The sequence below is a fragment of the Erythranthe guttata genome, chromosome 2 (genome assembly GCF_056151865.1).
Source record: "Erythranthe guttata isolate IM_541 chromosome 2, IM_541, whole genome shotgun sequence".
Lineage (NCBI taxonomy): Eukaryota > Viridiplantae > Streptophyta > Magnoliopsida > Lamiales > Phrymaceae > Erythranthe > Erythranthe guttata.
The window spans coordinates 16,893,788-16,919,811 of NC_142534.1; the positions used below are offsets into that span (position 1 = coordinate 16,893,788).

Sequence of the window (26,024 nt, forward strand, 5' to 3'; positions counted from 1 at the left end):
ATTCACCCAAATAATAACGAAATTTTAACATATTAATTATTAATTTATATATTTAATTTTTTTGTTATATATGCAATAAAGAATCTCAATAAACCCATTGAATAAAATTTACAACTATATTTTTATGAAGGAAATAAGACTAACTAATGTTTAATTAATATTTTATAGTTTTTATTTGATAAAATAGTAATTAAATTTATATTTATCTCAATATTTTATTTTTTTAAAAATCTATACTTATTGATTACAATGAAATTGAGCCAACAATCAAATTCAACATATAATCGAAAAAAACATCGTTTATTAAACCTTGTTGTATAGTTAAATAACATGCACAATCACAATTAATATAAGAAATCAATACACATTTACGAATTAACCAAAAAATAATAAAATATATTCAAAACTCTATTAAATTAAATGTACCAAAAAAGTATTCTAGAGCCTCCAAACATAAAATACACTATCAAACCAAGAGTAAAAATATCCATAACGAGTAATAAAATATAGTTAATTAATATTTTTATCAATTGAAAACTATGAAATATTAATTAAAAAATAGTTACAACGAAAATGCTTATTTCATTCATCAATTAAAAAAATAATTTGATGGTATATTTTATTTCCCTCCAAAATTGTCCAACTCATTAGCCACATCACCTAATTTATTTTTAATTCTATTTACTTTTTATATTGTAAATGTCAACTCATTCAACCAACCATCACATTACCTGATATAGCGGGTCGTAGGACCAAAATTCTCAATTTTTATAACTTACATGACTAAAATTCTGATTTTGAAACATGGTTGACTAAAGCTCTTAACTAACAAACTTATAAGACTAAAAAAGTCATTTTGCCATAAATTGGGCCTAGATTATATTATTTTATCTAATAGGGAGGTTATCCCTCATTTTCCATAATATTATTTATTTCCAGAAACTGTTACAAACGCCATCAAACAAGTTGTTCCTGCACCCCACATCTAATGAAATGTGGTCGAATTTAAATTTATTCATTTATCTTATCTACTTATCTATGTATTAGGATTTGCAATTGTAAAATATATTATTTTATAAACATTAAAAAAAATTAATAAAACCGATAGGCCCTCAAGCAAAGAATTATGTCGGCAATACTTCATTGATGCACATGCTTTCTCTCTCTTCACTCTAAAAATACTAAAAAAATAAATTCAAAAAGAAAAAAAAAAAGAGAGAGAGAGAAACGGAGTTTACTAGAGAGAGAAAGAGAGAGTATTTTGACTTGTGAATCTAACACAACTACCATCTTTATTACATCTATATATATACGTACAAACCGCCCCCGCTCTCGGGTATTATCGTAATTTTTAAATCCCATTTCCTCACTCACACACAAACACACACACACGCAGAGCACAATCCTTTTTTTCTCTCTCTACAACTGAAATTCACGAATCAAACCTTTTTGAATAACGACAAGATGAAATAAATTGAGGGGGTAATTAATTGTTGTTTTAGTGGAATTAATTGCTGATATTGCAGTAAGTAATTGAGCAATAGGTAACGGTAAATAATTAGTTTCAGTTTGCAGTATTGAAAGGGGGGTTTCTGTAACGTAAAATTTCAATTTCTGTTTTTTTTTTGGGGGAAAGAGTAGAGAATCAGGGTTTGCGATTTTGAAAGAGAGTTGGAGAAAAAAAAAGTGAAGTGTGAAGGAAGATGGGGTTGATATCGGGTATGGTGATGGGGATGGTGTTCGGGATCGCGTTGATGGCGGGTTGGAAGTACATGATGGGCCACCGGAGCAGGAAGCGTGTTGCTAAGGTTTTTTCGTTTTCATTTCTCACAGTATTCGATTTCTTCGTATTTTTACCAAAAATGTGGAGTTCAATTTTGCTTTGTTTTTGTTCGTCATCGTTTTTTTACTTGAGTTAGAAATTCGTGGTACGCGATTGATGAATTTTACTTGATGATAGTGTTGCAGATGGACAATTTTTTTGTCTGGAATTGTTGAATTTGATTTTTCTGTTTAGGTTGCTATTAAGGTGTCGGTGAATTTTTTTTTTGGAGTTTGGATTTCGTAGAAATACGTATCGTAATTGAATTATTTTTGGTTGTATTTGTGTGGACAGGCGGTTGACATTAAACTACTGAGCTCGCTGAGCAAGGAGGACATGAAAAAAATATGCGGTGAAAACTGTCCAGAGTGGATATCGTTTCCTGTTTTTGAGCAGGTCAGGTTATTTCTCTATAATTCTGCTAATTAGCTCGAAGGATTTATCATATGAACACGGATATTTCAGTTTTCATGTGCATCTGCATAGCGTTCTATTAGCGGGTCTAGAGATTGCCTTTAGTAGAGGAGGGTAGAAAAATAGGATTCTGTGACGAACTTGTTATTACGTGGGTTGAGAATTCGGCTATTTAGCTAATTTAGCGAAACTTGTAGATAATTTAACATCAACTTGTCGTTTAAGACATTGCATAATAGCTTTGCAAGTAGTTTCAATGGCTTCTGACACTGCTTCTCCTTTTGTGTCTCCCTAAAGTCATCTATATCACTCTCGATTAAATATTTACGTTTTACCGAGCCCTTCTTTCACCATATTTCTTTCAAGGACTTGAAAATCTATCCGTTGCCTTTTCCATAGAATCCTTGTACCTCAACATGAGTGCTAATCAAATATCCGAGAATATTTTGTCTCTTGTAATGACCTTTGAAAGAAAAATCGGGGTTCTCTTTATCTGATATTAAAATTGGAAAGTGTATCGTGTTATTGGCTTTCTCTTTGTATCGTGAGAGTTTTGGCCTTTTGGGATATATTCTTCTTTTTTGAATGCGTTCGTCAAGTTATAAAGAACGTCTAAAAAGATCTTCAGTGTCAGCTTTTATTTGTCATGTTCGTGAAGAAAGTTTACTCCTCTAAGATCCGTTTTTCCCCTTAATGAACAAAATGAAATTGATTATTGTCATTCATTTTTGTGTTGCTCTTCTTACTCTTTCAGGTGAAATGGCTGAATAAACAACTGAGCAAATTATGGCCATTTGTTGCAGATGTAAGCTTCTCTTCTTTTCGTAATTCCCTTGTTATTTCACAGCCCCTGACAATTTTCACTTCTTTTTTGGCAACTTGTGATGGTTCCAGTATTTTATGTTCTTGTGAAATATTTGAAGTAACATCCCTCAATGAAATTTGTTTATTTATTTATTTATTTGAAAGACATATTTTGAGACGTATCCACCGGGGAGTAACCAAGAGAGTTCATGTATACTGATGTAACAGACATGAAAAGGACAACTCTGAATGAAGCTGATTTGAGTTCGATTGGCACTTTCAATTTCTGGTGGTAGACACGTTGCGTTGTATAGGATATTAATGAAACAGTTTTATTGCATTTTGGGGATATCACGTGACATTCACTAACATACATGAACAATACAATATCCAATTCTTTCATCTGTGTTCGTTTTGAAGATTTTGTTAGTCACGTTTGCAGAGTTGTGATTTCCACATTTTCCCGATTAGGCTTCCGGTCTAGTATATTCATATCACTAAGTTTCTTGAGGTTTTCCTTTTTCAGGCAGCAGAGGCTGTCATTAAAGAATCTGTTGAACCACTGTTGGAAGAATATCGTCCTCCAGGGATTACTTCTCTGAAATTCAGCAAATTATCACTTGGAACCGTGGCTCCTAAAATTGAAGGTTGCAACACTATTGACAAATCAATATATATTAATTGGATTTTCATTTATATAAGTTGTCCTAGCAAGCATATGTAAGTTTCTAGAATGTTTATGGGATAAACAGTTGCAGATATTTGTTGTCCTCATATGTCGGTTTTTTTTGATGGTCTTCCCGACTAAGCAGGGAGTTATATGTGGTTAATTTGTTAGATATTTATATTATGCATCAGATTTTTCCTTATGGTTTACGTTATCATTAAATTCATGCAGGCATTCGCGTTCAGAGTCTTAAAGAAGGTCAAATCACAATGGATATTGACCTTCGTTGGGGTGGTGATCCAAGTATTATTCTAGCTGTTGAGGCCGCACTTGTTGCTTCTATACCCATTCAGGTTGCTACTATGTTTTTTCTTGTTATAATTTGTGTTTACTACTGTAGAATTTATCTTTTCTTGTTATCCTCGCCTCATATTGTATAGTGTAGATTGTGATGAAAAAAAATGTCGTCCTCTGTTTGTTGCAGTTGAAGGATCTTAAAGTTTTTACCGTGGTCCGTGCTATTTTTCAACTTTCGGACGAAATTCCTTGCATCTCTGCTGTAGTTGTTGCTCTTCTTGCCGAGGTACATTCTTGAGCATACCAATTAATTTGCTTATGTTGGATTAGATATAAATACGTATTGAGCTTTTTGAGTGGATGACGAGAAGTGAGAAGAGAAGAGGTGGTGCAATTGATGACACTATGAGAAAATTCTGGATATAACCCATTTAACCGTGTGTAGGAGTAATCGAATTTTTCCGGATGGAATTGTTTGCCATATTCTGTACTAGAGGTTTTCATGTCTAGAAGTTGTAGCCATTAAGAAGCATGTCTCGACTGTAGTGCACTTGAGAATTTGTCTTGCACACATTGAGAATCATTATTGAAAATATTCTCGTTTCCTAAAAGCTTTGGAAAAACTTTTAATGTATTTTTAATTTTTCGATCTCTGTAGTCGAATAAAGCGTAATCGTTTCTCCATTTTTTCCTTGTCATTCAGCCAAAGCCACGAATTGATTATACACTGAAGGCTGTCGGTGGTAGTTTAACGGCTCTTCCTGGGGTTTCTGATATGATCGATGTAAGTTTCGATTTTTCCTTCTTTTGCTCAAATGATTATCTTTATTATTTGGACTAAGAAGTTATTTTATCTACAAGGATACTGTCAATACTATTGTGACGGATATGCTACAATGGCCCCACAGGATTGTCGTTCCTATTGGTGGCATTCCTGTAGATACAAGGTGTGTAATTCATAATCTGCCTATTTTATTTACTATTTTAACGATCTGCCTATTTTTCATTGTTCTTCAAAATCCTCTCTTAGTCAGGTTATTGTGTTTGATACTTCAAACTCTAGGTTCCACATGCGGATTTTTAACTGTTTATTATTCTGAATATTATCAGTGACTTGGAGCTCAAGCCAGTGGGAAAGCTGGCAATAACCATCACACGGGCAAACGACCTCAAAAACATGGAATTGATTGGAAAATCTGACCCCTATGTTGTTTTACACATTCGTCCCCTGTTCAAAGTCAAAACAAAGGTTGTCGAAAACAACTTGAATCCCGTGTGGAATCAAACATTTGAGTTGATCGCTGAAGACAAGGAGACACAGTCGGTCATTTTCGAGGTTCTTTTTTTCTTAAATCTTTCTATTATTTTGCTTTTTTCTCTTCATTACTTGTGCAGTGTTTGTTCTCTGTTCTCTGTTCATTGTGTTTTTTTTTTTTTCTTAGTAAGTGATTCTTAACTCTTAAGTGCTCTGTCGAAAATGGTCTGCAAAATCAGTGCTTTACAAATAATTGGTGAATTTTGCAACTACATTTACGTGTTTTAAGAAGTACTAACACTTGGACATCATTTTTACTAAAAACAGGTATTTGATCAAGACATTGGGCAGGACAAACGATTGGGCATTGCGAAGTTACCCCTAAGCGAGTTGGTAGCCGAAACATCAAAAGAAATCGAACTAAGGCTGCTCCCATCACTCGATATGCTTAAAATCAAAGATAAAAAGGATCGAGGAACTCTAACAATTCAGGTAAATAAATACTTTACCGACTATAAATGTTTAACAAGTACAAGCGACGAAGATAAAAAACACGATATTAAATACTTCGAAAAAATCCGAAATGTGGATTTACTATATTCCAGGTGTTGTATCATGAATTCAACAAGGAAGAGCAAATGGCTGCACTCGAAGAAGAGAAGAGGATTTTGGAAGAGAGAAAGAAACTGAAAGAAGCAGGTGTAATAGGGAGCACTATGGATGCACTCGACGGTGCAGCCTCATTGGTCGGTTCCGGGGTGGGTATGGTGGGTGCTGGTATTGGTGCTGGAGCCGGGTTAGTGGGTTCGGGTTTGGGTGCTGGTGTTGGTATTGTCGGGTCGGGTTTTGGAGCGGTTGGTAGCGGGTTATCCAAAGCTGGAAAGTTCATGGGTAGGACCATCACTGGTCAATCCAGTGCTTCTAGGAAGAGTGGATCTGCCACTCCGGTGAACACTCAAGAAAATGGAGGTGCAAAGCCACTGTAAATGTGAACACATACACTCTCTCTCTCTCTCTCTCTCTCTCTCTGTTTTGTTTTGGTGTGAAATTTGAAGTGTTGGATGATGTGTGGTTATGGGAGTTGGATTCTTGAATTGACCCAACGTTTGTATGTTCTTTGTCATGTATTCTCTTGTGAATTTAAAGTTTCATTTTAAAATTCTTTTTTAAAATCTTTTTTTGTTTTTTTTTTGGGTATTAAAAATAATTTCTTTATGGTCATTTTTGTCCGATATTTTGAAGTGGGTATCTGAAGCAAGGGTAAAAGAGTAATTTGGAGCATTGTCTTGGACTCTTGGTCGATGACAGCACAGATTAACTGACCCGTGAAGAGGAATCCAAACGAATTTGCCACGGTAATTTTTATGCAAGTGAACAATTGTGTCCTTTTCATTTGTTGTTATTATGGGTTTTAAGGAAAATAAATAAAGTAATAATAAATAAACATTCTCCAGATTCTTGCAATATTTCTTTTAAAAAAATGAATAAAAGATAAGAATTGGATGATGTTTACAGTTTGTTCGTTGTCAAATTTGATGGAGACCCCTCTTGGCAGTCTTCTCGCTATAGAGACTAGATAGACCCCCACAATCCTGCTTACCCCACTTTACCCTCCCCAAAATTCATGTTCCCCGTTCACAACCCAGGGGCAAAACCGTAATTTGAATTTGGAGATCATAAATTCGAACTTCCGTGACAAAAATATCCATGTCACTCAATTTGATTTTTTTTTTCTTTTTTTTTTTTTTTGCAATATGGAATGAAGAACAACAATCTTATATAAGTTCATTTCACACAATACTAGATTTCAAAATACAACACACATACAGATGTACTCAAAACAAGTCTATTTTACGATCTTCCAGAATTGACTTACATAAAAAACAGAGTACTGTATTTTGTTATTAGGGAGGCTGTGACCTGTGAGCTAACAGGGATGCGTCACAGGGCTGTAGCTTTAGCATTTGACTCACCAGTTGACAAAAAAACACAGCTGAGAGAGAGAGAAGAGAGAAGAGAGAGAGAGAAGAAGACGAAGCACGATAACAAACAAAAAAGCATTTCCCACTCACACACACACACACACAAACACAGTCACTGTGTGTTGTGTTCACAACAGTCACTTTCTATCATCATCTATACATACTCTTTGCTTCCTTCCCCCATCCTCTGTATTGTACATCCTCAAAACCACCCCCACCCCCTCTTCGTATTCACCACAATGCCACTGCCACCTCCGCCGTCGCCGCTCCACCACCACAACCACTCCCCTCTCCTCCCGCCACTCCTCGCCGCCGCAATCGCTCTAGCCTTCTTCTTCCTGTCAGTAATTTTCTACCGCAAAATCACACGCAGGAGAACGGCTCCCACGGATCTGAAGCCCCCGTTTCCGCCGCAGAGATTCTCCTACTCCCTCCTCCGCCGCGCCACCGATTCGTTCTCCGCCGCCAACCGCCTCGGCCAGGGCGGCTTCGGCTCGGTTTTCAAAGGCGTCCTCCCCTCCGGCCAGGAAATCGCGGTGAAGCTCATGAGCGAAGCCTCCACGCAGGGCGAGCGCGAGTTCCAGAACGAACTCTCCCTCGCCTCGAGCATAGACACCGTCTGCTGCCCGCACGTTGTCTGCGTGCTCGGATTTTCCACCTCCGACGGCAAAAAGGACTTCAGATTCCGGTATCACGGCCCGAGGAGGAAGAAGAAGAGAGGGAGAAGGTTAATGCTGGTCTACGAGTACATGCCAAACGGCAGCTTGCAGGACGCATTGTTAGATCGGAAGTGCCCTGAATTAATGGTATGGAATAAAAGGTTTGCAATCATAACCTCTATTGCAAGGGGGCTCGATTATCTGCATTTTTCATGTGATCCGCCTATTGTTCATGGAGATGTAAAACCGTCAAATATATTGCTCGATTGCAATTTCGAAGCCAAAATTGCCGATTTCGGGCTGGCTCAGGTGCTGACCAAATTGGATGAGACTGTGGAGATGTTTGTGGAAGAGGATGAGGAGGAGAAGAAAGGGGGCGATTACGTATCGATTATCGAGGAAACCGAAAGCTATGTAACGGAGGATGCTGTGGTTGTGAGTGTGGACCAATCACCGGATACTTGTTGTGTGAGGATAATTGATGTGGAGGCGTCTCCATTGGAGTGTTTGGAGAAGGAGGGGAGTGCTTCGGATCGAATCAGTGTGGATAGTGGGAATCGGAAAGTAATTGGGGGAAGGGGGAAGAGCGAATCCGGTAGGGATTGGTGGTGGAAGCAAGAGAATGTGGGCGGGTTATCTGATTCGGGTAGGGTCAAGGACTATGTGATGGAGTGGATTGGGAGCGAGATTAACAAGGAGAGGCCCAAGAAGGATAATTGGATCAAGTCCACGAGTTCGATCGAAGAAGGTTCTGTATCCGAGGAGCAAAAGAAACAGGGGAAGAAGAAGCTGGAGTGGTGGGCATCGCTCGATAGGGAGGCAATGAGGAAGGAGAAAAGGAATAATCGGAAACCGAGGGAATGGTGGAAGGAAGAGTTCTGCGAAGAGCTTGCCAAGAAAAAGAAGAAGAAAAGGGGTGGTGGTGGTGCCGCCGCCGGAGAATTGTGGTGGCAGAAGGATGACGACGCGGTGGTGCCGCCGGAGAGAAAGAGGAGGAGAAGCAGGGGAAGCAGCATTGACCGTTGGGTCGAGGGTTTCAGCGGCGAATTTCGATTAGGGAGAAGAAATAGCCAAGACTTCGGTAATAATAATAATAACGGTGAAATTCCCAAGAGTGGGGGTATTAGTAGTACACCGAGTATGAGAGGAACCGTTTGTTATATAGCACCGGAGTATGGCGGTGGAGCGGAGGTTTCAGACAAGTGCGACGTGTACAGCTTTGGTGTTCTTCTGTTGGTTATGGTGTCTGGACGAAGGCCATTGCAAGTGATGGCCTCTCCAATGTCGGAATTCGAACGGGCGAATTTGATCTCGTGGGCACGCCAGCTGGCAATGAGCGGGCGGCTCTTGGATCTCGTCGATTCGAATATTGAATCGTTGGATCGAGAGCAAGCGTTGATGTGCATCACCGTTGCACTTCTCTGCTTGCAGAGATCGCCTATTAAACGCCCCTCCATGAAAGATATCGTGGGGATGCTCTCCGGTGAATCAGAGCCGCCACACTTGCCTTTCGAGTTCTCTCCTTCGCCGCCTTCCAATTTTCCGTTCAAGTCACGGAGAAAGGCCCGGTGAGTTATTTGGTTTTTTTTTTATTTTTAAATTAAATTTATTTTAATGCCTTTTCTTTTCATGAGTATAATCTTGGTGTCTTGAATTATTATCCTTTTTGTTTGATATGTTTGGAAAATGATGAAGCACAGAAAAGTGGGTTTGAAATATAGTTAGGAATCCCATGCATAAAAGTTATAGATGTAATGTCAAATGACAAATAATTGCTCTTGATTGATTTTGTGCCACTAGCTTTATTATTTTTTTGCCTTTTCTCTCTTGTCTGCTGCCTTAATTAAAAAGAGTTAAAGCTGTGATAGTTCAAAAAGGGTATTAATTTCAGTAGGGAGAAAACCACATACTACATTGGGTAGTAGTTTTTGTGGATGTGTATAATTTATAAATAAGGCGAATTACGAGCACCCCTTAAGCAAGGTTAAATTACGAAAAAACCCTCTTGTTTTGGTAATTAAGTACCCTCGTTAACTAGGTAGTGTCTTACATGTCATGTTTGTATAATCATTTGAAAATTGAAGTGGTTGCATTCATATTCCATCTTTCTTTTGAGTGCTTTCTTGACATGACTAATGGAAATGCACAAAAGTGAACATCCAAATTAAGGTCACTCCAAAAACTAAAATATAAAAAAAAAAATTAAAAAAAAAAAAAAAAAAAAAAAATAATAATAATAATAATAATAATAATAATAATAATAATGATAATGATAATAAGATGATTGAAGTCAGGCTACACATGGTGTGCCTGCCCCTTTTGCTATGATTGTTATTTTGATTCTTCATACATTTTTAGTCTCATGAATCAATCAAAGCCAGATAGACAGCCATTTTTGCCCCTCTCTCTCTCTCTCTCTCTCTCTCTCTCTCTCTCTCTCTCTCTCTCTCTCTCTCACACACACACACACACACACACACACAGACCATGAGTTTGAAGTTACAAAGAATAATAAAAGCAAATCTTGAATTCAGTTATTTCGGTTAGAACTAAACCTGGTCGAGTATGAAGAATTGAAAACGTTTTGACCAAACTTGAGTTAAAATGGCTCAAGCAAGTTCCAGCTTCCATCTAAACTATATCATGTCCAAGTTTGTATATGTTATTGGGCTTAAGCCCACATTCAGTTCTTTATATACATCTGAAAACATTACACAATTATAATCAAAGATAAATAGTTTAAATACATTTTTCGTCCTCAAAATACTACAAAATTGAGTGTGTCAAATTCAAATCCAGTAGCTGGTGATGGTGTAAGATCTACAACCTCAAGACCTCTCTTCAAACCCTACTCTCTTCGATTGTCGGAGAGCACACCTGACGTCGGACCTCGGGCTGGGCCGACGACGGTGAAACAATGAACGGAAATCATTAAATAAGAAGAGATAATTTGAGAAGAGGGTATAAAGTGTTATTATTGATCTTTGAATCGTGTCCGTGATTGTTCGATTCGCTTATATAGAAGACTCAACGATGAACATTTCCCATCTTTAGGTCGCATCTCCCGTATATCTTCTTCTCCAATAGTTTTCGATGTCCCGTGCACTCCTCGAAACAACTCCCTCGTCTTCATGTTAAAACGAGTTTGTCTCTAATAGGCGGCGAGCTCAATATGCCACGAGCTATGGTCCAACAAGCTTTGGTACGACGAGCTCCTGGCGGGTTGTTTGTCGGGCCTTTTCGGTTAATTCATCCATATGGGCCCATCTGACGAGCCCTTCTCTGGGCCCAAGCCCATTAACGGAAGTTTGGCCCACATTTGCCAAACTCACCCTCTTTTTTTTTTTTTTTTTTTTTTTTGACAATTCTTATATGCAAACTTAATTTGAACCCAACTTTACCACATGAAGACTATTCCCAAAATATAATTCATTGCAAGTTAAAGAGTCTCGCGGGAGAATTACACTTTTGGTCCCTCATGTTTGGCATGATTTCACTTTTGGTCCCCCTTGTTCCAAAGTGAACAAAGTTCACCTCCAAGTTTCAATTTTAAACACTTTTGGTCCCCCACCGTTACATATCCGTTAGCAAGTAACGGAAAACACTATTTTGGGGTGAAAATTGAAATTTTAAAATCTTTTGGGGCTGAAAATAATTATAAATTTAAAGTAGACTACTTATAATTTAAAATAATAAGGAAAAAAGAAATTAACGAAACAAATTGTTTTTTAACATACTTAATATTATTATAATTATACTAATTATAATAATTTTTTTAATAATAAAAAAAATTAACCAAACAAATTATTTTAATTATACTTAATATTATTTTTTATTATACTACTTATGATAAATAAATTAATAACAAAAAAATAAATTAACTAAGCAAATTATTTTTAATTATACTTAAGAGTATTTTTAATTATATTACTTATAATAAAAAGAAATTAGCTAAACAAGTCATTTATAATTATACTTTTTTTTTTTTTTTTTTTTTTTGGTAATGCAGGAACCCGCAGCCAACCATATAGGTGCACTGGGTAAACCTACACTCTCGTATAATAGCTTGCAAACCATACGAGAGATGTAAACCACACTAGGCTAACAATGTGTGACAAGCTCGACCTAGCGACCGTTGGCAAGGGGATTCGAACTTGGGTCAATTGACCCAAGCTCCCTTGCTCCAACCGCTAGGCCACCCTTGCGGGTCTTTATAATTATACTTAATATTATTATAATTATACTACTTATAATTATTTTTTTAATAATAAAAAAGAAATTAACTAAATAAATTATTGTGCATTATTAATATTAGTTTTCATTATACTACTTATGATTATTTTTTAATAATAAAAAAAGAAATTAACTAAATAAATTTCATTATACTTAATATTATTAAAAAAATTAATTATAAGTAGTCTATTTTAAATTTCTAATTATTTTTCAACCCCAAAAAAATTAAAATTTTAATTTTCGCACCAAAATAGTGTTTTCCGTTATTTGCTAACGGACATGTAACAGCGGGGACCAAAAGTGTTTAAAATTGAAATTTAAAGGTGAACTTTATTCACTTTGAAACAAGGGACCGTTCACCTTGAAACAAGGGACCAAAGGTGGAATGAGTCCCAACATGAGTGACCAAAATTATAATTACCGGGAGTCCCGGCTCTACTATAGTCGCGCATTGATCAGAATTCAGAAGTGTCACTGTCACTTGTCAGTTGGATCAAAAGTCAACACAATATTTAATAATCACATTTTCTAGATTTCAAATATTTAATATACAATCCCGGCGCTTTAATGTCAATTACTATTTGTTAGTTCATCTTCAACTATTTTAAATTAAATAAATAGAAAATTAAATATATGATATTTACAGTATGCTCCACGGACACGGTGATACGCAGATACGGATACGGTAATACGACATTTCCAAAAAATTAGGATACGAACATTTGGGGATATGCGTAAATATAAAAAATATAGGGGTATATTTGTAAATTATGAAAATATAGAGATACATTTATAAATTGTAAAAATATATTTATAAGTCGCCAAATCGCATAAGAGAGCCGCTCGCCCTTGCTGCTCGTGTTCTTGGTTGCCGTTGTCGAGTTTTGGACTTTTGAGTGGACTTTCAAAGAAGACAGAAGAATTATGTGTTAAAGAAAAGAAAATGCGTATTTTTTATTAGGTTTTTTTCTTAAAACATAAGAGTCGTGTCCCAACTTTGTTAAAATTGCGGATATAGTCCGACACGTGTGTCCCACTTTTAGCGAAATTACGACATGACCCTACTCAGGTGTTCGAGACGGGTCCAGGCGTGTCCGAGTATCCAGAAATCGAATACGGGAACTCTTCACCTCCAAGAAGTGCCCGTGCTGCGGCATAGAATCATGCAGAAGTTGAAAATCAAATTTTAAAAATATTATAATCTCCCCCCCCCCCCCCCCCGTTAATAATTTCATAATATATGTAATTGCTAGAATTAGAGTAGCAATTAATGAGACACCGAAAATAAATAACCTATTCCCTTAACAATGGAGGCACAGCTGTTCTATTTCATTACAGCTAAAAAAAAATAAAAAAATTCTTGAATTCTTTTTTTCTCTGAAATGTGTGATCAGGTTCAAATCGGAAAATCAATTCCATCAATGGAAGATGCCTACAAGTTCTTGAATCTCTCACCCAACTCGGATGGCTCACTCACCAGGCTGAACCAGGTTCCAACCCTGCCCGCTTCTCCAGAGTCCGACCCGGATGATGACAGCTCCACCGTCGCTCTCTCCAGAGACGTGCAACTCAACCCTGCTAACAACACCTTCATCCGCATCTTCCGCCCCCGCAGCATTCCTCCGGGGACCAAGCTGCCGCTCGTCGTTTATTTCCACGGCGGCGGATTTGTGCTTTTTAGCGCCACGTCCTTCTTTTTCCACCAGTCGTGCAATTCTATGGCGGCGCGGTTCCCGGCCCTGATCGCCTCCGTCGAGTACCGGCTGGCGCCGGAGCACCGCCTCCCTGCGGCGTACGACGACGCGATGGACGCCGTCGCGTGGGTTAAGGGACAAGCGTCGGGCGGCGGCGGCGGCGATCCCTGGGTGGAGGAGTACGCCGATTTTTCTAGGGTTTTCCTGATGGGCAGCAGCGCCGGTGGAAACATGGTGTACCGCGCCGCCCTACGGGCGCTGGATCTGGATATCCGACCCGCGAAAATCGCGGGGCTGATAATGAACCAGCCGTTCTTCGGCGGGGTGCGGCGGACCGAATCGGAGCTCAAACACCTCGACGATAAGGTGTGCCCCTTGCATGCGGCGGATCTCCTGTGGTCGCTGGCGTTGCCGGAGGGCGCCGATCGAGGGCACGAGTACTGCGATGCGTCGGCAGCCGGCGGGGAGAAGATCGGACGGCTGCCGGCGAGTGTGGTGAGAGGGTACTCCGGCGACCCGTTGGTCGACAGGCAGAAAGAATTCGCCAAGATGCTGGAGGCACGTGGTGTGCACGTGGTAAAGCAGTTCATTGACGGCGGTCATCACGGCGTTGAGATTTTTGATCCGAAATCTGCTGATGCTCTTTATGATGATATCACAGATTTTATCAACTCCGTCGCTTCCGGTGACTCGAGTAATTAATTTGATATATATATATATTGGTTGGTCAAATTTGTTACCAATAAATCAATAATATTATCCGGCCTAATCAAAATTAATCATATAGGTAAGATAATTCGTAATGACAAAATATGTAATTTTATCATACATTATTTTTATCCAACAAGTATTTACAAACATCCACATCAGTTATTTGGCGATATATACACAACGATATGCATCACAATACTTGAATACGGTACGATTTCTATAGAAACAATATGCAACTCGCTATATGTATCGATTGTAATCAAATGCCAATAACTATCCTCAATATCGCGATACGATACAATTTCCAATACGATATTTATTTTGGGGGTGATTCGTCAATCTTTTGCAAATTAATAGGTGATTTCTGCAGTTCTCAGCACATTTAAAAAAAAAACAAATGTGTATTTTTTTTCTCCAATCAAGGAAAAGCAAAAGAACCAAATACAGATAGATTAATGTTTATCCAATCAAAACCAAAAAAATTGTTCGACGTGGCATAAAATAAACCTACGCCTCCATTTAATACTATTCAATAAAATTAGTAGGACCGGCAATTGAGCCGGGCCTAACCGAAGCCCGATGGCTCTGCCCGAATATATTTGAGTCGAGCCTATTTTTTAGTGAGCCAGGCCGAGTTTGAGTCATTTTTCTAAACCCGATTTATTTATGAGCGGAGTTGAGCCTACTATGGTCCATCCCGAATAAGGCCCGACTGATTAGTATAATAATAAAATACATAATATATTTATTATTTTAATACTATGACTCACCATTCAAGTTATGACCGTATAAGATTATTTGATTTTGCGAAGAAAAAAGTCAAAATAAAAACCGTATAAGATTATTTGATTTTGCGAAGAAAAAAGTCAAAATAAAATGAATTAAGTAGTGACGGTGGCAATAAGTTAAATATGAATCAAATGCAATATATCACCGAGATTTGAGAATATAAAATGTTTCCAATAATAAGAGTTACTAATCTTTTTTTACTTCTTTTGGTTTTATTTTCAAAATTTTCCAATAACTCTCAATGATCGTTTATGGTTTTTTTTATTAGCTTCAATGGAGGTAAATCTTGTTCATCACTTATGTTATAAAAAAAAAAAGTTTACTCATTACAATTATATAGTAATGGGGCCCGATATAAACCCGAAACCCGAAAAAATACATGAGCCGAGCTTGAGCCTATTCTAATGAGGCCCGATGACATGTGAGCTTGAGCCTATAGTAACGAGGTCCGATGGTATGTGAGCTTGAGCCGACCCAAGCTCGGCTCACATGGCCCGATTGTTAGCCCTAAAAATTAGTAGATTACCTACCCGGCTACCCCTCCATTTAATTTCGTAGATACCAACTAAAAAATATATAGAAAAAATAAAGTATTTTATCAATAAAATACTATGAATTATGATACGATTATTGATCACTTAAAGATACTTTTGAAACAAATCTTGTTTAATACTATATTTTAACAATTTTAAAACCATATCTAATTTAAGAAATAGAACATCTTACAAATTGGTGTTTCGATTTATCAATTGAACCATATATTTGGGACTACAGGCCGATGATGTGTTAGGTTAATTAAACTCTATGGGCCAATAAAAATAAGCCCAACTTCCAATCTCCGTTATTTGAGTGGTCTACATATCTTCTTGTACTGGGCCAAACGGCCCCTTTGACGGGGTGTCCGTTCTCTGGCCGTCGTAACTTTGATGGAGAAATATAAATAGTGTTGATTCAGCGGTCGTTAGGATATCAAACTTGAACCTCCTTATTACAAGGAACTAACATTCTTAGGATTGTGAAAAAGGTTCAAAATTAAAATTGGATTTAGAATCAAACTCTCACATGTGTCAATTTGCGGTTTGATTAAAAAAAAAAAAAAAAAACTTATTTATGTGGTAAAGTTAGGCAATTCAAAAGGTCCGTTATTTAACTTTATACAAGTGTGTAGATATCTTCATATTTGACTTTAAATTTATTAAACTTATTTAACAACAACTACTAGTTTATGATTATCAAGAAAATACTATTTATTCAATGTTACACTCATGATGATCTTCACTCTAAAAAATACTATTGTATTGTATAAATATTGTATTATTGTTAGATAGTGATAATTGAAGAGAGAGAAAATATATTGTTTCATGTTTAAAATGATGAACTTGTATAGTTTTATAATATATATATATATATATATATATATATATATATATATATATATATATATATATATATATATATAGCATCTATATTATTGGCATATATGATTAGAGTTGTTGAAACTCTAATTGCTCGATTTATTTTCCACCTACCAAATAACTACACTAGACAATTAAATAATGACATATATTAACACGACTTTGCATGATTGAAAAGAAAATGTAAGCACGACTATGTATTCACGTGGGAGTAATTAATTCCTAAAAAATAGCTTTAAATGTTACTATAATTTAATCCCAACAAGCTGCGGCCACCGGTATATTTTTCATTATCCAATTATTTTAAAAAAATATTCTAAAAATAAAATATAAAAACTTATGCTCTTTAAACATCTTATTAAACATAAAAGATTATCCGTTATTTAAAATAAATTTATGATTTAATTCATTTGATTTATTTATATTTTTTTTTTTAAATATGCGATGGGGTTGCTCGCCGCTCGGGATCTACAAATCAAACGAATCATTAAATAATTATCCATTTAAAATAGCAGGTGGTTCGGTATTTAATATTTAAATAATGAAAAACAATAACTTATGAAGTGTGATCTATTTGTATATTTATTTATCCAAAAAAAAAAAAAAAAGATCTATTTGTATATTTAATATTGATTTTGTCTGCCACTTGAAACCTCTACCACCACTTAGATTATTATTTATACATGTGTATTTTTTAGAAATTAATAATTAAAAGTAACATGAATTATATAAAAGTGCCTCACTATGTCAGTATGTTGTATAATTAAAGGTAAGCACTGAATAAAAAGAATATGCTTGCTTTCAATTAAAGTCTCTATAGTTTAATTATCAAAAAAAAAGTCTCTATAGTTTGATTTTTTTTTTTTGTTAAAAATTAATCTCTCCAAATATATTTTAAACAAATCATAATATAGATTATAGTGTATATAAATCAACAATTTAAAAGTATATATAAGAAAATAAATCATTTGACAACTTCAAGTAGTTCTACTTCTATCGACAACCGAGAAGTTCGACGCTACATCTACTTATTTACATCGATTGATTATTAACTATAGATGGAGTTTGATAGCCGTGCATTAGACATTACAAACAAATACGCTTGAATGTGTATAATTATGTACATATTTACGATTAATACTTACTCAATGTACATAATCAAATGTAGCATCTAATCACGTATCCATCCACTAGCTAATAACATTATACCAGCTTGGAAACGTGAGGGGCATGTTCATCAACTTGTTTATTTGATTGAATATATTCGGATCCCAAACCACATGGCAATTTCCAATTTGTCAATATCGATAATACACTTTATTCGAATGTGGCTATATTAATTATTCCAAATCAAAAAAACTAAGCTATTCCCTATTTTGATTGGTTAGGAGAATTTTTATTTCTCTTTATCACTTTTAAATTTTTAATTATTTAATTGAAAAAAAAATTAATGAAAAAAGATATTTTAGACATTATGTATCATTTCTTTTTTATTTTTACTTTTTATCTACATAATACCCAAATTGATATTTATTTTGAAAAAGGAGTAAAATGAATTGTACCTTTGCACTTGGGATTGATGTATAAATATTAATACAATATTCAATATTGGATCACGTGAAATACCACGTTCCCTTAATAATATCCATTTTTTTTTTTTGATAAATATAATAATATCCATTTAGATATTTGCATCTTGGGACAAAAAGTCGAAATTAAATTAAACAGCTAATGAGTCTCAAGTTGCATGTACTAATATTATATATTTATATTTTCCACTTCAACTGTCACACATATGGTCCAATTTATTGTAATTAGTTCCTTAATAATTGTCTACTCATCAATTTCTTGCTAATTTAATGCACAACTAGTCCCCCACTCCCCATGTAAACAGAAATTCAATTCCCCATGTTCATATATATCTCAGACTGGTCCTGAAAGTGGTAATTGATGCAATGTCATACGATCGAGTATTGACAGTCGTAAAATAATTGAATTTCAATTTAAGTGACAATTGATTTCTTGTGTAAACCAAGCTAGATTCACTATTTTAAACATGTCGTTTAATTATCATGATTTACATTCTTTCGTAAAAAACTTGTCGAGCAACTGGACGAGGGCTCTGGGGGGGCGAAATATTTCGCTTTTTTTGCAAAATTTAAAGGGTTTTCAAATAATTGTCGAAGATAATTTAAACACAAATTTTAGAGAAAAAATAAATACGTACTAGACTCAAATCCTTTGCCCTTTACAATTAAATCACGAATTACTCATAGAATACAATATACCAATTCATGTTCTAATTTATCATTTTATTAATAATTAAAAATTTAAAATATATAACATATCAATATACTGCAAAACATGTACGTAATACAAAATTTTGTAATATTACATATGTATAATATAATTTATTTATTTAGTGTGGACACGTCACTTCCAACCTTTTGTATCTACCAAAACACAAATAATAATAATAATAATAAATAAATAATAATATTAATAGCATAATAATAATCGCTCCTCTATATAAACTACAGTTAGTTTCATTTCTCAACACCACTCCACTTCATCTTCTTCCTCCTGAAATTTGCAGCAATGCTGAAACCAGTTCACAAACTTCTTGTGTTCTTCTTCTTCATCTCTCTTTCATGGCAGAAAATCGACGGCCAACAAACATGGCAAGATGCTTTTAAGGTGTTGGGAATCGCATGGAACAAAGACGGAACCAGTTTGAACCGGACCATCCAGATTCCGATGGTCGACCCGACTCCGTACGACGACGGGACCACCACACCCGCACCGATAGCCCTCTCACAGGACATCCAGCTCACCGCCTCCTCCAAAGCCTACGTCCGCCTCTACATTCCGACGAACCCACCTAAGAACAAGAAGCTGCCGTTGATCATCTACTTCCACGGCGGCGACTTCGTCCTCTTCAGCGCCACCACCGTCATCTTCCACAACTTCTGCAACCAGATCGCATCCCAGCTCCCCGCCGTCGTCGTCTCCGTCGAGTACCGCCTCGCCCCGGAGAACCGCCTCCCCGCCGCGTACGACGACGCGCTCAACGCCCTCTTCTGGGTGAGGAACCAGTCCCTCGGGATCGGCGGCCGCGACCCCTGGATGGAGTACGCCGACTTCACAAAAGTCTACTACCTCGGTTCCAGCGCCGGCGCCAACATCGCCTACCACGTGGCACTCCGGGCACTCGACTTCGATTTCCGGCCACTCAAATTCCAGGGCCTGCTCATGAACCAGGGCTACTTCGGCGGCGTTAAAAGAACCTCATCGGAGACCCGCCTGAAAGACGACCCCTACGTGGCACTGTACGTGAACGACGTTCTCTGGACGCTGGCGTTGCCGAAGAACGCGAACCGGGACCACGAGTTCTGCAACCCGATCTCCGGCGGAACATACCTGGGCCGGGTTTACCGGCTACCGAAGGTGTACGTGAAGGGTGACTACGGCGACCCGTTAGTTGACCGGTCGGTTCTGCTGACTCAGTATCTACAGTCTTGCCGGGTTACGGTTTACTACCGGTTCAAACAAGGTGGGTATCATGGGATCGAGCTCTCGAACACGACTGAGGCTCAGCTGCTGTACGATGATATCAAGTGGTTTGTCAACGAAGCCGGTACCGGAGTTCAGGAGAAGCTGCCGGAGGGAGTTTCTTACTCCGGCCATGCTTCGCAGTGATGTAACTTATCTATCTGTTTTGTTTACGTACATCACGAGTTTCTGCCCTTTTTTTTTTTTTTTTGTCTTTTTTTTTTAGTTTGTACCTTGAATAATGGAGAAGGGCAGAATAATAATAAAATTGGCCTTTTTTGTTTTTTGTTTTTTGTTTTTTGTTTTTTTGGCATTCAAGTATTTTAAATTGATAATAGCTAGCTGTATTTTGAAAAATAAATAATTAAAGAAGTAAAAGTGATTTAGTATAATTCAACAAATGGAAAGTGGGTCCACACTCATCAGTCCCATCCAACAATATAGATATACATTTCGAAATCGAGTTCGAACTTTTGTTAAATTCACCTGTCAAGCTCGCTGGTCGACTTATCTCATTTATAGTCCAAATTAAAATCAATTTAAATAAACAAAATAGATACAATGATATTTTTAAAATAACTTAAAACAACTTATTTTATAAGAAATAAAGTCAATATTTGATTTTACAAGGAACTAAAAACAGATTATAAGCCTAAAAAAAAGTCTTTTTCTTTTTTTGTTTATGACAATTTTAAAATATTACTTTATGAAAGGTAATGAAAATAGTGATGCAACAATTGCAAATTACAATTTAATCACGTTTTTTTTTTCTTAAAATAAATGAATGATTATATCAGAATCATCATTCAAATTTGAAAAGGTGTCATTGACAATAAGGCAATAATTCAAATGTTTATCATCTTATTGTAGAGAAGGGACACAGTGACGTTTTTGGTTGGCCACTACTCAAAGAATTGTACTAGTTTTTGAGCTTATGTCATAAATCGATTTTTTTATTTATTAATATATATATATATATATATATATATATATATATATATATATGGGATTATTTGTCAAAAGCCCTTCACTACACAAGTCTAACTACAATAGGTCCAATTTATTTAGAAATTTTTGAGATAAATCCATTTCAGCATTAAATAATAAAAAATAATAAATTATCACTATTATACCCCTAACTTAAAAGTAATGTATGTTTTATGATTGGAAATAAAAAAAAAAAAAACAAAAAAAAAAGATTTGTAATATCTTTTCCTATTATATCGTAACAACACATCCTTATATAATTCCACGATTGCGCCCCTTCATTATAGAGAAACCGCTTCAACGTAATCTGGGTCATCACGACCAGCGACGGAGATTCAATTCCGGATCAGGGTCATCACAACCCCTCTTATGCCTCTTCCAATCTGGAACGACCGCACCACCCCCAGCGACAAAATCCAAATAATGTTTGATTTACATTAATTCAATCGGAAAGGTATTTTTGTTCTAATATTATGTTTAATTAATATTATTACTATGTAGAAGAGTGTTGAGAGAATATATTGAACACCATCAACATTATGGGCGGCGTCAGAATTCATATGTAATGGATTTTTTGTGATGGGTTTAGGTAAAATTTTAAAGGGAATTTTTTCATAGTGGCATCTTAGTTTGTTTAATTTTCGCTATTGTATTGAATTTTGTATGAGTAGAGCTTCTTAGTTTGATCTATAAGGCATGTCAGTATCACGTGCAGCGTTGGATGATAACAATTGCTGCACAAACCATGCAAGGTATGAAACACGAACCCTAATATTTACGAGTTGGAGAAAATTCATTTTTAGAAATATCACTGACTTGGCCGTTGGAATGCTAACTCCCGCTTAAACCCGAACGTTTCTTTTCTTTTGCAGATCCCACTCAATATAAAACATAATCCAAAGCAGATCAAAGATCTAACCTGATAAAACATGACACTTGAAAATAACTAGTGATCCGGACAGATTTACACGGCCCAATAAGGCAAGGCCCAACAGAGTTGACCCACCCTCATGGGAAGATAAAACCATATGGAATATGGGCTTATTTGCCCATTTCATCAGATCTTTATAAATGGCCCAAAACATTGAGCCCACAAGTGAAAGGCCCAAAGAATATAATACATTGTGAGTACTGACGAATTAGGAGACCCCGACGAGCTGGAGACTTGAGAGCTCTTCGACGAACTGGAGACCTCCAAAAGAGCTAAAGATAGCTGACAAGTGCCAAGTGTCGAGCGCCGAGCATCGAGCCCGAGTGACGAGCCAACGAGCGTCGAGCTGACGAGCGCTGAGCCGCCGAGTGCCTAGCACCGAGCACCGAGTGACGAGCGTCGAGCGCCGAGTCGACGAGCGCTGAGCCGACGAGCGCCGAGCACCGAGCGTCGAGTGACGAGCCTCGAGCGACAAACCGACGAACGTTGAGCGCCGAAGTGACGAGTGTCGAGTGTCGAGCGTTGAACGATAAGCTCTAGATGCCACCTCATAACTTAGACACTAAGAATAAAAAATATCTTCATAACTTGACCACTAAGACTTATAGTCATGGATTTGAAATAAATCTATTAATCAAATTGGATAAAAGCAATGGCATCCGGAAAGCCTTTCCTATAAATAGAGGGTTCATAATCCTCAAGGTAAGTATTCTTGATCCTACCGTTTCTCTCGTGAATATATTTCTCTGAATCTTTGAGGTGTTCTAACTTGGGCGTCGGAGTGCTAACGCCGGGAGCACCTCTCCCGGTCCCTTTTGCAGGTCCGATGAACAGGCCCAATATAGAACGGAGTTGAAGATTCGAGTTTTCTTGAAGCGGAAAAACCAAACCGCATCATTGGCGCCGTCTGTGGGAACGAAAATAAAAGTCGTATGAGCTTGCTATCTCTTCGCGGGGAACAGGACGGATTAACCACTGTCCGACGAACAAGTTGAAATCAACTGGTTCCTTCCTTCAAATTAGAGACCTCAGCTGATTCATTAGCAACCCCCGGTGGATAAGATTTTTATTTTGTTATGGCTGTAACAGAATAGGGATATCCCAATTAACTAAATATAGCCTTCTATCTTCTAGAGGCGTGCATATTTGGTCAGATTGATGATATGTGATGAATAAATGAAGTAAATAAGGCATCTTTTTCATTCTTCCTGCTCCAACCTTTCTCCCAGTCAATTTCTCCAAAAATCAAAGACGATTTTGCCTTGCTACTTTGCCTCCTAGTCGTGGTATCTTACTAATTTCTTGAAGCCCAGCGCACTCAAGTCTTCGATCAATACATCTTCGCCGTCGTCCGACGCTTCCTTGATTGCCCAAAAAATTGGCTGGAATAGGAGGGTAAAATGCTAGTGATTGGCCGCAATTTCTAGAGTAAACGGGGTCCTGGAGCTGCCTAAGTCTCTACTTTAGACTCCTAGCATCACAACGAAGTTGTTCGATAAAATGCCAGAATGAACAAGCTATTGGTTGGACACTTTGGAAGCCTTGTCCGAGGCTCACTGTCAACATTTCATTATCCAGCATACCCAAGTGCAGTCACATAAGAGGGAAGTTTTCTGATCTCTAGTACTTTTTCTATGGAATAATGGTCACATTATTTTTGGTGTAATTCCTATTAGCGTGTGAATCAGGGATTGAGCTCCTATAAGTTATGGATCAGTTTCGAGGTGGGAAAGAAGGTTTCTTGGTGGAAATCCCACGGGGCTGTGTAGCACCGGGGTTTTATTTTGATAATATTGGTTGCCTGTTTTTGTGAGATGATTGGAACAGGGGAAGGAGAACTGTGGAGTTCACGCGTTGTGCGATGGAAATTTAGTACGTAAGCCAATTGATTAGATCGAATGCGAAAGAGTCGAATTCACTTCTTAGAGCTCTCGAAGATCCAGTCACTTGGGGACGGGAAACATGTTCGTAAAGCTCGCGGTTGTAGCTTAGAGATCGTTCCATGTCCTGAAGCTAGAATGTTGAGGGTTGTAATTCCCCTGTAGCTCACGTCGATATTATGGAGCTCACACCCACCTCTCGAAAATGAATTCATGCGAACTCGAGCCTCTTCCAATCACATTGTGAGGTAAATTCTCATTATGTACTGCACATGTACCTCAATGTCAATAACTGACCATATGATGGAAAATTTGGGAATCTTATTTACTCGACAATCGCTGAAGCTTTGAACTATTATGAAAGCAGGTGAATTGAGATATTGCATAATATGCTTATTACTCGAGTGCTTGATGAGAGTTAGAATATGGATATTTTTGTTGTAGGATTCAACAAGCATGATATAACTCGTGCGATTTAACTTACAAGCATGAAAATCGATTTATGAGACTGCTATTTTCTTTTAATATTGTGCCTGTCGAGCTGAGTTCGTATGATTTATGAGACCGTTGGTAAAATTGGTTCCTCGGCACATCATTTTCTCAGATGTTCAGAGACTACACCCTTTAAAGTTCAAATTAATCTTCTAAATCGCTGTATAAACGTGGAATTTTGTAGACCTTGTTTACTAGCTCTGAGGATTGGAACTGTTTTTCGGATGGGGAATCTAGAGCTCGATTTTATGGAATATGGTATTATTATATCTAATAATGTTCAGCTCGAAGTTTTTGTTAAACCCTTAATCATGTGTATAAGCTCATCGAGTAATTATTGTATGGTTTCTCAAATGACTTAAAGCAAATTATTTATGATACTACTGTTTTGGAAAGTTTATCTATTAACTAGTATTTCTCTCTATGATTTTCTAATGATGGGTTCTTGTGAGCTCGAATTAATAGACGTGGGTTTTAAATTTTCCAAAAATTAGATTTTGAGAATATGTGGATATATGTTTACAAACCAAACCATTGTGCTCGCTAATGCTTTCTAAAATGAATCTCTTATTGATTTTTCAAATAATTATGATTATATATGACAGCTGGTCATACTTTGGATCCTCACTCGATTTTGTGTGGCGAGTAACTGTGAACTTCTTAATAAAAAGATGTTTGAATTTTTGAAATGCATTTCGCTCAAGACGCAAATTTGTTTGGTCATTTTGTGCAAGCATGTTAGCTCATCACAATAAGCAATTAATTGTATTCTACTTGATTTAGCTATGATCGAAATATGTACACTTATTAGACAGGGGAAGTATTTAACTTTGATGAATTATTGATACATGTGGGCATGTCGATTTGGTAGTGGTGTTTCTAGATTCTACAGACTAATAATTGCGCTCACATGCTTATGATTTATGATAGTTTCCGGCTTATACATTTGTTGAGCAAGCTTGGAATCATTTCCCCAGATTAGATTTCCAGAAGTCGCATGTATTTCTAAAATGTCTTGAGTTGATCTCTTCAACCAGCATTCAACATTTTTGGCAGCTCGAGTTTCTTTTGCGAGGCGAATTCCAATATATTCATGTGATCTATATTTTAATAATTACTTGCACAATGAGAATTTCTTTCGGGATTTTTAACTGTTCAGCAAGTACTTAACTTTAAAATATTTTTCAACTGGATTTGGGATAATACATAACATGCTCATTATTAATGTGTTTTGAAAAGAATTTAGATGAGCCTCTCCGGCCTCTATATGCATGATCAGTATATGTGTGCTTTATGTGATTATATGTTTTCAGAGCATTGTTCATAATTGAGCAGGGGATTGAGGTTGAATTTTATAATGGTATCCGAAGGGAGTTTCTTGAATTACGAGCGTCAAAACTGTTAAATTTAATATTACATTCATGTGATGAGTGACCCAAT

General features: G+C 36.8%; 4 protein-coding genes and 1 long non-coding RNA gene across 8 annotated transcripts; all 5 read left to right on the top strand.

Moving 5' to 3' along the window:
• Positions 1-1,126: 1,126 nt before the first annotated feature.
• On the top strand, positions 1,127-6,431 carry LOC105963734 (calcium-dependent lipid-binding protein). Of its 4 annotated transcripts, none has more exons than XM_012988177.2 (12): positions 1,127-1,544; positions 1,642-1,808; positions 2,117-2,218; positions 2,991-3,041; positions 3,567-3,687; positions 3,939-4,060; positions 4,192-4,290; positions 4,708-4,788; positions 4,866-4,951; positions 5,115-5,340; positions 5,587-5,751; positions 5,865-6,431. In XM_012988177.2, exons 2-12 carry the CDS (start codon positions 1,704-1,706, stop codon positions 6,243-6,245), a joined length of 1,539 nt encoding a protein of 512 aa, XP_012843631.1. In that variant the 5' UTR covers positions 1,127-1,544; positions 1,642-1,703; the 3' UTR covers positions 6,246-6,431. The 4 variants fall into 4 exon arrangements, with proteins under 4 accessions (XP_012843631.1, XP_012843630.1, XP_088670108.1 ...); XM_012988176.2 differs by having other exon boundaries at positions 1,335-1,544; positions 1,637-1,808; XM_088813982.1 differs by having other exon boundaries at positions 1,335-1,525; positions 1,637-1,808.
• Positions 6,432-6,473: 42 nt separating this feature from the next.
• LOC105963980 (Protein kinase superfamily protein) lies at positions 6,474-9,705 on the top strand. The gene is made up of 2 exons (XM_012988481.2): positions 6,474-6,614; positions 7,168-9,705. The coding sequence occupies exon 2, from the start codon at positions 7,196-7,198 to the stop codon at positions 9,470-9,472; it is 2,277 nt and encodes a 758-aa protein (XP_012843935.2). The 5' UTR covers positions 6,474-6,614; positions 7,168-7,195; the 3' UTR covers positions 9,473-9,705.
• A 3,705-nt stretch (positions 9,706-13,410) lies between these two features.
• LOC105963981 (putative carboxylesterase 8) lies at positions 13,411-14,685 on the top strand. Its single transcript, XM_012988482.2, has one exon. The coding sequence runs from the start codon at positions 13,516-13,518 to the stop codon at positions 14,527-14,529; it is 1,014 nt and encodes a 337-aa protein (XP_012843936.2). The 5' UTR covers positions 13,411-13,515; the 3' UTR covers positions 14,530-14,685.
• Positions 14,686-19,283: 4,598 nt separating this feature from the next.
• Positions 19,284-20,580, top strand: LOC105963735 (putative carboxylesterase 8). Its single transcript, XM_012988178.2, has one exon. The coding sequence runs from the start codon at positions 19,341-19,343 to the stop codon at positions 20,439-20,441; it is 1,101 nt and encodes a 366-aa protein (XP_012843632.2). The 5' UTR covers positions 19,284-19,340; the 3' UTR covers positions 20,442-20,580.
• Positions 20,581-21,588: 1,008 nt separating this feature from the next.
• Positions 21,589-24,983, top strand: LOC105948591 (uncharacterized). The gene is made up of 2 exons (XR_016029777.1): positions 21,589-21,735; positions 23,034-24,983. It is a non-coding gene; the product is annotated as an uncharacterized LOC105948591 (long non-coding RNA).
• Positions 24,984-26,024: the final 1,041 nt, after the last annotated feature.